At 34.3% G+C, this 14,650-nt stretch overlaps 1 protein-coding gene across 1 annotated transcript; it reads left to right on the forward strand.

The window, feature by feature from the left end:
• The first annotated feature begins 4,174 nt into the window (after window positions 1–4,174).
• LOC113494032 (otoferlin-like) lies at window positions 4,175–8,289 on the forward strand. The gene is made up of 3 exons (XM_026872190.1): window positions 4,175–4,378; window positions 5,637–5,777; window positions 7,885–8,289. Exons 1-3 carry the CDS (start codon window positions 4,271–4,273, stop codon window positions 8,134–8,136), a joined length of 501 nt encoding a protein of 166 aa, XP_026727991.1. The 5' UTR covers window positions 4,175–4,270; the 3' UTR covers window positions 8,137–8,289.
• The last annotated feature ends 6,361 nt before the right edge of the window (window positions 8,290–14,650 follow it).

The following is a 14,650-nucleotide window of genomic DNA, read 5'->3' on the forward strand; positions in this document are numbered from 1 at the left end:
TAAACAACACAACAAAAGACAACACAACAACATATTAAAAGATTCAATTAAAAATTTCAATTAAAAAGATGATTATAACAAAATTCATGTTGGAAATTAAAAATATAGCATCTCAAAAAAAAAAGGTTTCAGGGCTGTTTTTTAGACATTTTAACATTTCGAAAATAGTTCCTAATAAATAATTTGTAGAGAAGTAAACTTAAGCGAATAGAAGTCGCATTCATGATATTAATCAGATATTTCTATTTATTTTATTCCATTTATTATAAAATATCGCAACGACTTTTTAACGGTCCCATAATATTTGTCGAAAACTGACCGTAAATGGCGTATTCAAGTTATTTAAGAACATTTTTGTGACGTTACACCAACATACAGAGGGCTGAGTCACTTACGTTAAATAGTTTGCTTTTTACGTTGTCTCTACACGAATTACTTCTTCTAGCAGATGACAATTTCTAGCTCTACAACATTAGATTTTTTTGTTCAATTTAGTCTATGTTCAATCAATAGAAGATTTTTACAAATAGAGCACATATCAATCATGTCTAGAACATTATTTTTCTGTTTAAAATCTATTTTTTTCTAAACACCATAGCGTATGTGAATATTATGTTAATGTACCATCTCATCATGTAATAATAAGGTTTTATCTACCCTAGTATATACCCTTTAGATGTTAAGCCCAATGTAAATAGATTAATGTATTGATGTGTATTATTAGTGACCAGTATAAGTCTGGTCTCCACTGCCAAATTACGCCTATACCCATACTTGTGGCGTTTACTTAATAGTGATACGAATAGATACAGACCAGGAAAAGACCTTGTAATAATGGACGAATGAGAATTTGAATCAATTCTTATTAGAACGATAATAATAAAAGACGGTCAGAGCCACCACATCTTGAAGTATGATTTCAATTTTGGAAGCAGACTGTGCTGTTCCATGCATAGCACCATCTGTCTTTAAAGGGAAATAAATAAGTAATAACTAAAAACTGACGTCATTCGATCTAGTCTAAATTTCAATGAACCTGAGCCATCTTTATAATGTAACTTTCTATTGTTAAAAGGATAGTAATTAAAACGAATAAGAACTTTAAAATCACTATCTCTATTTAGTATATTTCATAAATAAAATAAATAATAAATAAATGCGGACAACATCACATACATTGTTCTGAACCCAAAGTAAGTTGCTGAAGCACTTGTGTTATGGAATTCAGATACAACGAAGGTACCACAAACACCCAGACCCGAGACAATGCAGAAAATGTGAATTTTTACATTGACCCGACCGGGGATCGAACCCGGGACCTCAGAGCTAGCGACACCTTGAAACCGGTGCGTACGCCACTCGACCACGGAGGTCGTCATAATCAATCAATCAATCAATTTCATATGGCCATATATCGCAGCTTTTTATTTGGAAAATAGTCTTAGCTCGTGTCGCTGGTGTTTAAAAATTAATGGCATTGTAAGTAAACTCACACACCATTTAAACATTACCCTCAATTTTTGCATTATAAGGTTTCTGGTCATTTTTGGGTAGTTGAGTAAAAAAAGGTAAAAAACCAACTGGTCTTTGTGAACATAATGTCAAGAAAAATATGTAGGTATTTTATGTAAAAGCTAATTACATTAATAAGTTGCTTAGATAAATGTAGGTTTTCAGAATTAAGCGTTAGTCCTAGTGAGTAGTTTTAGTGTTAGAGGAACATATTTATACACCAAAATGGTTTAATATATTGACATCACATTAATCTCTTGTTTTTTTCTCTCCCCAAATCTTAACGAAAAACTTTTTTAATTTTATTTAATTTTATTTTTCAAAAAAAGTGTACCATCATCTCAGCCTATTGCCGTCCACTGCTGAACGTAGGCCTCCCCCAAAGAGCGCCAACCATCCCGGTCCTGGGCAGCCCGCATCCATCCGCTGCCAGCCACCTTCTTCAAATCATAGGTCCACCATGCCGCAGGGCGGCCTACACTACGTGTCTGCTCCATCGAGTCGATCGAACTCATTTCAAATAAAAAACTACTTGGCGAAAACTGATGAAATTTTAATCGGAGAAAATGGCAGCTATTTCACGTTAATAAAAGAATTAACAAAATCGGTCCACCCAGACCGAAGTAATGAGGTAACAATCATAAAAAATACAGACGTATTGATAACCTCCTCTTTTTGAAGTCGGTTGGAAAATAGATTTTGAACTTGTTTGAACTGTAAGTATGCATCTAAATAAATAAAATTAAAATTAGGTAAAATTTTCCTTGTGTAATGAACATCGTCAGTATCCCATAAAACTGAAGAGATTGAATAAGAAACTTGGTTAGTTATTCAAAATAACTCGAGTCTTCAAAATGGAACTATCCGTTAGGAAGGTACAATGCCAAAAATACGAGTCCGACAAACTCATCCATGGTCTTTAATTATTACAACTCGGTGTTAAAAAATTAAGCAAAAAATAAAAGGACTAGATTTTTTAATATGACGTAATAATCACTTTTTATTACTTTATAGGTGCTATCAAAGGATACGAAAACTCCGAAACATTTTTATGACGGATTATCGTCAACAACGTTAATTGCAGTCAATCTAAAAACTTAATAATACATTATATACTTTGTTGTTTTGCCTAATAAATTATTTCTAGTTGTTTAAATTTTTTAATGCCACATTATAAAAAATGAAAACAAAAAATTGACAAGAAAATAAAATATTAAAATAAAAATTGATAAAGCCCCAGTGAATTGCCCCGACGACAAATTAATCACCTTTACGAAGATTGCAAAGACTGAGATGTATTTTGCAGACATTATTTTATTTTCTACCTACCTGGACCACCGCTTGAGAGCGAGAAGACACCTCGAACATTCTTCTTAACACTCGTGGTAATCACATGTACACCACCCACCCCGTACCACTTACCTACGTAGGTAGGTACCTACAATATAAAATAATATCTTTGAAATACGTACTCCTGAGGTATAGCAACGTAGTATGAAATCTATTAGTTTCACTCCCCGTACACGATTGATTATACAATGGTTCTGTATTTTTTGGCTGCACAATCCATTAGATCCATTAATTAATAATTTAAAATGTTTATGTACCGTGAAGTTTTCTTTTATAGATCTTTGGTAATGGAACTAAAAGTTTGATTTGACTGGCGTGTCGCGGTTCGATCTCCGCGTAGGTCTATCATCATTATCCCCAAATGCTTGTCCTGAGTCTCTTTATGCATGTGATTAGATTTATACCTCGCCACGCATGATTAAATTTCTTACTGAAGTCGTTTAATAGAGAACAGAGTTCCAACTTTATACAGTTAAAAAGCCTTCGGTTTTCCAGAACTTTTGTCCAGTAGATTATAGAAGCTTATTATAATTAGTAGTTTCCATCCTAAGTATAATTAATTGCCGTGGCAGACCTGAACTTCACTCTGCTACAAATTTTGGATAACTGCGGCCTAATACCACTTCTTAAGGCACAAATGCTTTAGAGGGAGAGAGATGCCAATATAAACTGTGTAGTAAGCCGTGTCATGCCCTCAACAAAAGTCTTAGTTCGAGAAGCGGTGGTAGGCCCCTTGCTATGACTGCGGCAAACCGCAGACAACATCATTAAAAAGTAGATGTCTTGTCATAAATCTATTGTGAACTAGAAAAATATTTTTATAAGCTATAGTTAAAATGTTTGGCAAAGCTCAGTAATGATGCTTATAAATCAAAAAGTCGTGTTTTTGTGTTGCTTTTGTTAATAAATTTCTAACATCATTTTTCTGTTTTTAAAGGAATCGTTTTTTTTTTACGATTGGAAACAGTTGGTTTTCAATTTAAGTTGTCTGAGTAAAGTACTTAATCAAATATTTTATCTTGTATAGCTTAAAATACTGAGTAGATGTGAGTATCGTATTTAATATAAAGTTAAGAATAAAAAACAAATTATAGGTAATATTTACTTTCAAAATAGCTATATTATTGACTAAACTGATCAGACCTGCAAAATTTTAATATAAATTAATAAGTTTAATAAATTTAATAAAGCTGAAATTAAATACAAAAAAGGATAAGTGACGCAAATTACAAAAAATATACAAAAAAGTTCTCACTCAAACCAAAAAGCAAGAACACAACAAACCTCTTTACAATCAAAGACAAACAAAACTGCCTGCCTACTTAGACAGAAGACAGATCATCGGCTGTCTGAACACGCGTCATTGTAATTACCTCGTTACAACGCACTACAAATCATTACACACATAATGAGAACTAAGTCGCCGGAGAAACGGTCTCGGCAAAAACCGGCGAGGCAACAAGCTTACAGGGTTGAGACCGAGAGGAACCCGGAAACCACACCGCAGTATTTTCAGGTACTGGTTGACTTCATAAATTATTTATCGAGGCAACCCTGCGACCATGGCTTCGTGGGATCGCGGGACTGCTCTACATCTCGAAGATATTCTTTTGTCCAAATTTCTGGATCTTGGCAAAAATTGCTAGTATGATAAGTGCCCATTCTTGACAGATTAGCTGATCAGTTTCTTTGACATCGGCCCGTAATATGAGAATTTACCTTTTGTCTTGAAAGTCCTACTAATCTTCAAAGATTTAATTATTACCAAGTTTAATGTCTGGTGAACTTGATTTTTGTTTTAGTGATCCTTCATACCCACTTCGCATCGGCTTGTTTCACTAGACAACAGCCATCAGCGCCGGACATATATTATAGTGTACAAGTACATGTACACCCTCTGTCTCCAATACCCATAGTTTATGGGTTGGAAATTTGATACAGCCTAAATGATGCCAGCTTTATTTTATTTTATTCCGAACGTAGGTTCATTTTTAACTTTATGATTTTTTCAGAAATCTCCCAGAATAGCCTTTCCACTGTATTTTTTCCCATCCCGTTGAAATCTGATTTAGCTAACATGTTTTCAAAGTTCACCTCTTTAAAACATTCCTATTCACGTTGCAAAGCTGGTCACCCGAGGTGTAGTCCTTTATTGGTACTTGTTACGTTTTTGTCGAAGACAATGCAGGCTTTTCACATGTCGGCCACTGCACCACCGACAATTGTAACTTCAGCCGCTTAAGCATTGCGCTTTTTATGAAGCACCGACTTTTCCGCTTATGGTCGCAACTGTCAGTTTTAAAAGGAGATTTTTAAGATAAAATTCCCTTGATTTTTTTACTTGATTTTTCTTGGAAGCGATGTTAAGTGGTGAATGGTTTAATGTGTACTTGATTGCGTGTCAATTTATTATGTCCTCAATATTGATGGGGTATTTAATATGGTGGCAGTTTTTGTTGAATTTGGTTTTACGTTTTGGGGGTATTGACTAATGGAATATTACTTATGAAGTTTTTAACAAGTAATAGGGATACGTGTGAAATGTGACACATTGAAGACAAGATAAAATAATAACGTTTAAAATACCAAAATTTCAATAATTAAGTACAATAACTAAGTATAGCTTGTAATAGTTTCCTTTTGTCTAATAACATAAACTGCTCTTCGAACTCGTAACTTTAATGGGTCAAAAACATATCGATGCGAACGAAAATAATTGCGCAAACATCTCCAAGGTAAGCTTGTACTAAGACAATTTGTTATTTCTTGATCAGATATCAGTGAATGTATTGGAAGCTCGGAAGCTGATATGGATGAACCCTCACTCCGCCAACTCTTACGTCATCGTCGTCCTTGGAAAGAAAAAGCACAGGACTACTATACGAAGGAATATGGAGGAGCCCTATTACAGAGAGGTTAGTCCTACATCGGGGGGTCTTCATACACTGCCCTTTGGTTGAAGACATAATTTTTTGTCTTATGAGTTTTTAGACAAAATACACCCTATTTTGTCTAATAGGGTGTAAAAGAACAGTTAATATGTATCTTTATCTTTTAAGAAACGACACTTGGTCTAAGAACTGTATCATCATCATCATCGTCTCAGCCAATTGCCGTCCACTGCGGAACGTATAGAATTCTCTAAATTCATTCAAAGTCACAGGTCATCTTTTAAGACTCTACAATTTAGACATTGCAAGCGAATTAATACAACTCTACGTAACTCAAAGATTTTATCTAGAACAACGAGTGGTTCTGCATGTCTTTATGAATCTCTATGAGTTCGTATGGCAGAAATCTTTTTAAGATCACTGCTGAACATAAGCCTTCTATTTGAATTGCCAGATGCTAAGGTCTGTGGAACAAGCATCACAAGTTGGTTCTTTTACCTTATATTCAATATTTCACAGTAGTTAAGGCGTTTTAATTTTTTACGTACATATTTACATAATAGGGAACTCAAACACAAATTCCATTCATTCCAGTTATCTTTAACCATGGAAAGAATTCAAATGTGATGATAAAAGCAATGGAGTTTAATAAAGAGATCATAACGCGTCATTATCACCAGAAATTCAGGACCACTCATTAAATACAATAACATAAATAGCTGGAAACGGACCCGGCGTTGTTAAAATATAATAATAACGATAAAAAATATTCCATTATCCATGTCGCCGTGAAGGAAAGTAATGACATTTGTGTTAAAAATTATGTTATTACTTATGGTTATTGTTTTGTGGGCAGAGGTAATGAGGCGAGCTACGTCTCGCCTGTTGCTCCCACACGGAAGGTGCAGCTTATGATCATATAATATTATCACGTGCAACTAACGTTGAAAAAAAAACAAATATTACTGACTATTAGTGTCGTCTATACGACTATGAATTGATGTTATGAGCATTACGATGGGTCGGTGGTGGGGGGGCTTTTTGAGTGATTTGAGTTAAGTAGACAAGGCGAGAAATATGGTGAGTGTTGCGTTAAGTGGGCCGTGATTTTCTTTTGCACTTCGATGGTCTAAAAGGCTTTAAACTTTAAGTGACAAGTTGGTAAATATATATATGAGAATTCAGACCTACATTCAACACATAGCGGAATTTGCTAATTTAGAATTTAGAGTACCTATCAAAATCTTACTTACTGCTAAGTGCCAAATGTATCCTGTGCGCTTCATCTTCGGTGATTTCAAAATTGGCTGTTGATATCTTAGTAACTGGATTCTGTAAATAAAATTTCATCAAAATCGGTCTAACTTTTTTGCGTCGTAACTGTTTTGTACAAAAAATAACTTCAATCGCTGACAAGTATAAAAACATTTCATCACAATTGAAAACGTTATTTATAGCAGTTACGTAGATAGACATTGTAAAAAAAAACAAAGTTAATAAACTTCTACCGCAAATGCATACGACATGTGCTGCCATCTCTGAGCAAACAAGAAAAACAGTACCTAAAGCCATCTAGTAGTGACCCTTAGTACTAATATGCTCATGTGATTTACTCACCGTAGCTCTTAACTAAATAGTTCGCAGTTTTAAAACTAGATGGCGTTTTTGTGAGCGCCATTGTTTATGCGGTCTTTTTGTCTCAAATATATAAAAAAAGAATCGATGGTAAATTCCCTACCCTTTTTTTAAGCGGTAAAAATTATAGTATCAGATATTTTGTAATTCCTATATGAAACTATTTTTCTCGCAAAAGGAACAATTGTACTAACTTAGTGACTTATCCGGTTTTGACACAAATCATGTTTAAATATTAATCAGCCAGTGTAGTGAGATTGCAAGCTAACTGCAATTAAACTGCAATAGGAACGCACGTTTGGTTTGCAATTCTTTTGCAGTCGTGTTAACGTGTCATCATCATCATCATCATCTCAGCCTATAGCTGTCCACTGCTGGACATAGGCCGCTCCATATGCACTCCAGCGCGACCGGTTCACTGCCACCTGCATCCAACGAATTCGATCTTAAGAGCACTAAAATATTCACAATACATGTTGTTGTCTATTTGTTCCAGTACTTCATGTTCGAGTTGTACGTATCTATAAGAGATCTACAAAGGACCAGCATCTGGCTTGCCGTCATGGAACCTCGGTGCTGCGCGCCTCCTCGCCTCATGGGCGAGGCCAGTATCGACCTGGGAGCTATTTGGTCGCAACCAAGTAAGTGGCATCCTAATCTTTTGATAACGGTTTACTCTTGCGTTTTTATCGAAATTGCACAATTTCTACTGGATTCAACCGGATTTTTCAAACATGAGCCGCCTTAATTACGATAACATTGCGTTTTTTTTTAAATTGCGTTACGGCAGCGCGTGAAGGGAGTGGGCCAGCTGTGCAAGTCCTGGGCTTACTCAGATCTTATAGTTATTTCTCTAATATTAACATAATATCATCCACAGGCAAGCTGATTCAATCTTGTTCTAAACTTTATGTACAAATTTTCCTTTTCCCATAACCTCTTGCAAATAATGTATTTATTGATTGTGACACAAAATAAATATATTTGGTTTTTAAAAAGAAAATCGTACTATTAAAACTATATTTTAAAGTAAATGCTAGTTGACATAAAAATTAAGCCAGATTCATTAAAGACACAGATTGCTGCATCAGAACAAAAACCTTGCTGAGCGTATACACAAATGAATAAAAGACGAGTGTGATTTATAAAGGTTATAATCACTAATAAAGGAATAATTATATAGATATACATAGATGTAAAATATAAGCAGAATAACCTTGTTCATAATGAAAGGACCATGATATTTTTCTATAAGTATTGGACTCTACATAAAATAAATAGATTGCATATTCACAAAAAAATTAGTGTTATAAAATGTACTATTTTTTTTATTACCTATCGGAATACTGGCACAGAACTCAGAAGCGGCACAATTTTTATAATCAGCCGACTTTAAGAATGTGGTAGAAATGTAGAAACATGGGGTCCACCAAAACCAGTAAAGTTTTAAAAGTACGAGAGAAATAAGTTTAAGAACTAATGGTTTACACCAATAAATAAAGAAAACAATTTATTCACAAATCTAAATTAATATTGAATGTATGCAAGTGCAGTTTATTCCTTTGCACCACTTTGCGTTGTTACATTATCCAAACATAAATTTAAGATAGAATGCTCGTGTTTGGTATCAAAATGAAGGTCTTGATTTGAAACAGTTAAATTTACTCACCTTCTTTAGTTACGATAGTGAATACTTTACGCGACCGACGTGATAGTAAGCAAACTTTCGCTAACTCTATCGCGCAGCCACTTGTAAATTACTGCGTTCGAGGTCTGATAGTAATGACTGAGTGAAACGAGCATCGGCTTGAATTTACACATGTAATAGAAGGATTTTATAAGTTTTATATGGACTCAATAACAACATAACATAACCACTCAAACGTTCGAGTTTGACAGCTGACGGCGCTTCTCCAGTATTTCTTTCGTCTCAAGTGTGGACTATCGCTAATAGAACGTGAACCCGACACTATTACAAAGGTCAGTGTGAGTTTTGATGATGGTAAGGAGGTTGTTACTCGCGGGTTGATCAAATAAGATTTAACATTTTATTGAAACTCTAAATACGAATGAATCTATCAATTACGCAACAGTTTAGATAAACTCCGAGTTAATAAAACAGTTCAAAATACATTTTTGCAAATATTATTGTACGTTACGTAAGAAAAATTATAGGAAAACACAGTGTTGACTATTAGTAGTATATTATGATTTTTGGTGAAAAAAATGTTAATTTATCATAAATTATCGTTAAGATAAAATGTTTGTCGGACACCACGCTTTCCCACGATAATTCAAAGTGCAAGTATAAATTTATATTTAAAAAATATCTAAATATAAAAATAATGAAAAACTACAAAACGAATGAAGTGTCTGGACAGAACCGCGGTGGGACTCGAACCCACTTGCCCCGACTATATAAGTCGAGTGCCTAAGCCATTCGGCCACGCGGTCGAGATCCTATAATTCAAATTCACCAGCGTATTCGAGCCGCACGTTGAACTTTGAATTCAATACTAGTAAGCATCTTTGAGTTTGTTTACATTTTATTGGAATGTAGAATCGCGTCCCGCAGTGAGCAAGCATGACAATCAATACTACCCTGTAAATGAAGAGGACTGTGCCAATATCTGACATGAGCCATTCATATGTTGGGGAACTTTATTTGTTATGAAGTGTAATATAATTTAATTGTTATTAATAACTATTTCAACTACTCAAGTTACTGTTCTCAACTTAATCAAAGCTTGAATTACGCTTATAAGGCAACTTATAAACGCATTAAATATTTCTAAATACATATGTTATGGACCAAGTGATAAATTGAGCAGTATACTTAGTGCCCGGTCACTATGAAAAATGCCCAATATGAGAGTGAAATTTGATAACAATTATTCAAATAATCGAATTGACCGGGCACTATACATATTTCACACCATTTGGGTAAAGTAATACAAACATGTTTAATTCTGTAAATTACTATTTCAAGTGTCAAAATAATTATATCAGGGTTATAATATATTACTAAGTGAGCGTCTGACTGTAAATGACAACAGTATCGAAAGCGAAATGCGAGTCGCTTCTAGCCCTTGCCGGCCGCTGCCGCGGCAACGCTCGCTTCTTTCGCTCTCCTCGTGCATAGTATGCGTCGTATCACATGATCGTAGTTTTAACCTAGCCTAACTTTATATTGTATTACGTAACGTAATATAAATAAATTACACCCAGACAAATAAGAAATGATCGTGCTCATTACTTACTCACATCGTTAAAATGACGAAAAATTCAAGCATTCAATAATTTGTCATGACCCACGCGATTTTTTTATGCTGGTCTAGGTGAAAAAGTATGCATTATTGAAACTTGGAATATAAAGTAGTCTATTAATTTCTACAACACCGCTTTCGAACTTGGCTTCTAAATCCATGAAAAAGTGACATTTAAAAAGAAATGTGACATATTGTGCTGAGCTCAATGTCAGGCTCTTACTAATCTTAACACCATAATAACGCCATTGCTAGTTATATTGAACACAAACTTGAAATTGTCACATTGAGGCTATGTAGTCTTATGGTGAGGACGTCGGCCTACTTGCTGCAGGATACTGATTCGATTCCTGTCAGTCGTTTGTTAGGGGACGCCGGCTTTTTAGTTAAAAATGTATACAAATTCAGAAAAAGCGAAGAGATAGATTTAAAAGATTAATTTGTAACTCGTTAATGGCATTTAAAATTCATTTTTATTTACAAGTAATAAATAAAGTAGGAAGAGTAGAATCAAGAAAAAGTTCAACGTACTTCACGAACTTGCTTTTCGCTCGCGCCTGAGGGACAGAATAGGTTTTATTATTTGTACCCAGTCTTAAGAATATGTATCAAATATTGTTTTAGAATCTAACTGAGGCATGAAAGAGGTTTTCCTTTTTCTAGCCATTCATCATACATAGGTCGTTGTAATATTTAGGAAGTTAAAGTTGTCAATATAATGTGTGATATTTATATTTTTTGCTGCACCGTTTAATAATCCTTTCCATCCTGAGAGTCTGAATCGGTAGAGCTTCGGCTTAATAGTCCAGGGTCGATGGTACATTTTTGTACTTGATTTCTAACAAGCTAATTTAAGAGAGTACCTTCATTTTGATAGGACCATGAAGAATTTTTGTACGCAACCCTCGATTATAGTCGTTAAAATGGTAAAATTGAATAATATACGACTTTTGTTACGGGCTGCTTTTCTAAGACGACTAAAAAATCACGGTGTATAGTAGGGATATGGTAGGGATCAATCAATCTTATTTAAATGACTCGTTAGAGCTACATTAGAAACAATACAAAGGTCATCCAGATGCAACACTTCTCGCGAACAGCATCGGACTTTCCGATAAGCACCATGCAAGTAGACCTTTGAAGTAGGTACGTAGTTTCTAGTAACATGTTTTTGATCTAAATTTGAACTGTTAATGCTGCGTCGCTCAGAGGCCATTTAACCCATATAAGGCCATCTATGAATCCAGACAAACACCATTGTTATATGACGGCAACTGTCTGATGGGGTGACAAATTAATTCAAAGGGGTTGATAAAAGATGGCGCTACGAGGACAACAGAATATTACGAAAATCAAGATGGATCTTAATTACCAAGGCCAGTGTGAATTTTAAAGATGGTGGTTATTTACGAGATAATGTTTTTTTTATATCTATTTGTGTCACTATACAATACTGCTTACTTAAAATTAGTGGAAAACTTCATAAACGAGATAAAGGTTAATCATTTTGGTGGCGCTTATTATAGTTACTTCTTCTTTTCAATAAATATGCCCATTACATAAATGTTGTATTTAATTGAAGAGTTTTTAAGAAGTAGATTTCCTTGAAATATTACATCATGACTTTATTTGTATCATTCTAACATTTTAATATAAAATTCATAGATATTTCAGCGGGTGGCGGCCAGTGGGGTGGACTCTACCGCGAGCGTTTTCTAATGAACGGATATAAGTTAGGGCTACAACAGAATACAATAGTAATAAAATGTCCACATTTAACCTCCCGAACACGAAAACAAAGCATTATTTCACAAAACACTGGGAAGATAAACTAGATCATTCGTTTTTAAGGGCCGATTTTTCAATCACCAGACAACTTTTATTTGACGAATAAATATGGCCGTTTGACATATTATTAATTAAACACGTTCTAAGCAAACTTGAGTTTAAATTATTGAAACATTATCATTAAAAAAGTAAAAAAAATATTCACAAGGCTGAACGACCTTTGGGAATGTTAAATTAATATCGAACAGTTTATTTCATTCATTATTTGTTTTCGCACGACTTTGCGTTGTTATACTATTAGAACATAAATTTAGGATAGAATGCTCGTGTTTGGTATCAAAATTAAGGTCTTGATCTGAAACAGGTAAATATATTCACCTTATTCAGTTTTGATAATGAATACTTTACACGACCGACGAGATAGGGAGCAGACTTTCGCTACGTACCTCCACCGCGCAGACACTTATAAATTACTGCGTTCGAGGTCTGATAGTAATGACTGAGTGAAACGAGCGTCGCCTTGAATTTACACATGAAATAGAAAGATTTCATAAGTTTTATATACGTACGAGTATGCACCCAATACCGACATCTTGGGTTAAACTATCTACAATTAATTCAAATTTCTGTGCTACGACGCGAATAAGTTTTTTGAAGGCTACGTAGAGATAAAGATATAGTCACATGATCAGTGTTACGCTTAAGGCTTCAAATGATTCGAAAGCGCTCATAGAAATATCAATATGGTCTGTAAACAAAGTAATATTTCCATACCATTGTACCATAATGTATACGAGTTTAATGTTTTTTTATAAATGCAACGCTTTGTATGATTTGGAGAGCGTCATTCGTGACGTCCGATCGACTCTTTCTATAAAATAGAAGTGGTGTTTTACATTTGTTGCTTGATTTTTTTGCTGTTTTATTCTTATATTACTACTGCCACACATCGTCGGGATTCCCCTTGTTATATACCCTCACTAATATTACTCATTTCTGATTGTTTCGCTGGTTATTAAATACGAGAACCTACAGTAATATAAAAATGATAAGTTATTACATCGTTTTGATTGCATATCACCTAAATTCAAATGTTAATAAGAAAAAATGAATATCCTAACACATATGGCTTTACATTTCGTAAAAACTGATATTCGTATAGTTTCTAAAGAGAGCACGAAAACAAACCATTATGTTATATTTTAATAGATCGATAAACTAAAAGCCGGAATAGAAACGGACGTTTTTTTTTCGATTATGGCATTCCTGAAGTACATTTACTTCATTTGCCACTTTACGTTGTTTCATTATTTTAATACAAATTGAAGATAGAATGCCCGTGTTTGATATCAAAATTGAGGTCTTGATCTGAAACAATTAAATATATTGTCACAATTCAGTTCTGATAGTGAAAAGATAACGCGACCGACGACATACTGTCGCTCACTCCGCCGCGCGGCCCCTTACACGTTGCCAGAACTGACTAATTGTAACAAGCGTCGCGTCGCCTTGAATGTCAGCATAACTTAAATTGACTGTTTGCAATCATTCGAGTAATAGAAGTACTTTGTAAATTTTATATGGATGCAGTAACAACACCGTGGTTTAACTATCTCCGAATAATTCAAATTTCGTAGTCCTGTGCTACGACGCGTAGGCGTTTTCTGTAGGCTGCGTAGAGGTAAAGATATCGTCTCACGCCACTGCTCCAGTATTTCTTTCGTCTCAAGTGTGGACTATCGCTAATAGAACGTGAACCCGAACCTATTACAAAGGTCAGTGTGAGTTTAGAAGATGGTAAGGAGGTTGTTACTCACGGGTTGATCAAATAAGATAAAAACAACTCAGTCTGAAATACTTTCGCATTAATATTATTAGTAGGTGCATCAACAATAGTAAGATTTATCATTTTATTGAAACTCTAAATACGAATGTTTCTTTCAATTACGCAACAGTTTAGATAAACTCCGAGTTAATAAAACAGTTCAAAAAACATTTTTGCAAATATTATTGTACGTTACATAAAAAAAATATATAGGAAAACACAGTGTTGACTATTAGTAGTATATGATTTTTGGTGAAAAATATGTTAATTTATCATAAATTATCGTTAAGATAAAATGTTTGTCAGACCCCACGCTTTTCCACGATAATTCAAAGTGCAAGTATAAATTTATATTTAAAAAATATCTAAAGATAAGAATAATG

The sequence above is a fragment of the Trichoplusia ni genome, chromosome 1 (genome assembly GCF_003590095.1).
Source record: "Trichoplusia ni isolate ovarian cell line Hi5 chromosome 1, tn1, whole genome shotgun sequence".
Classification (NCBI taxonomy): domain Eukaryota; kingdom Metazoa; phylum Arthropoda; class Insecta; order Lepidoptera; family Noctuidae; genus Trichoplusia; species Trichoplusia ni.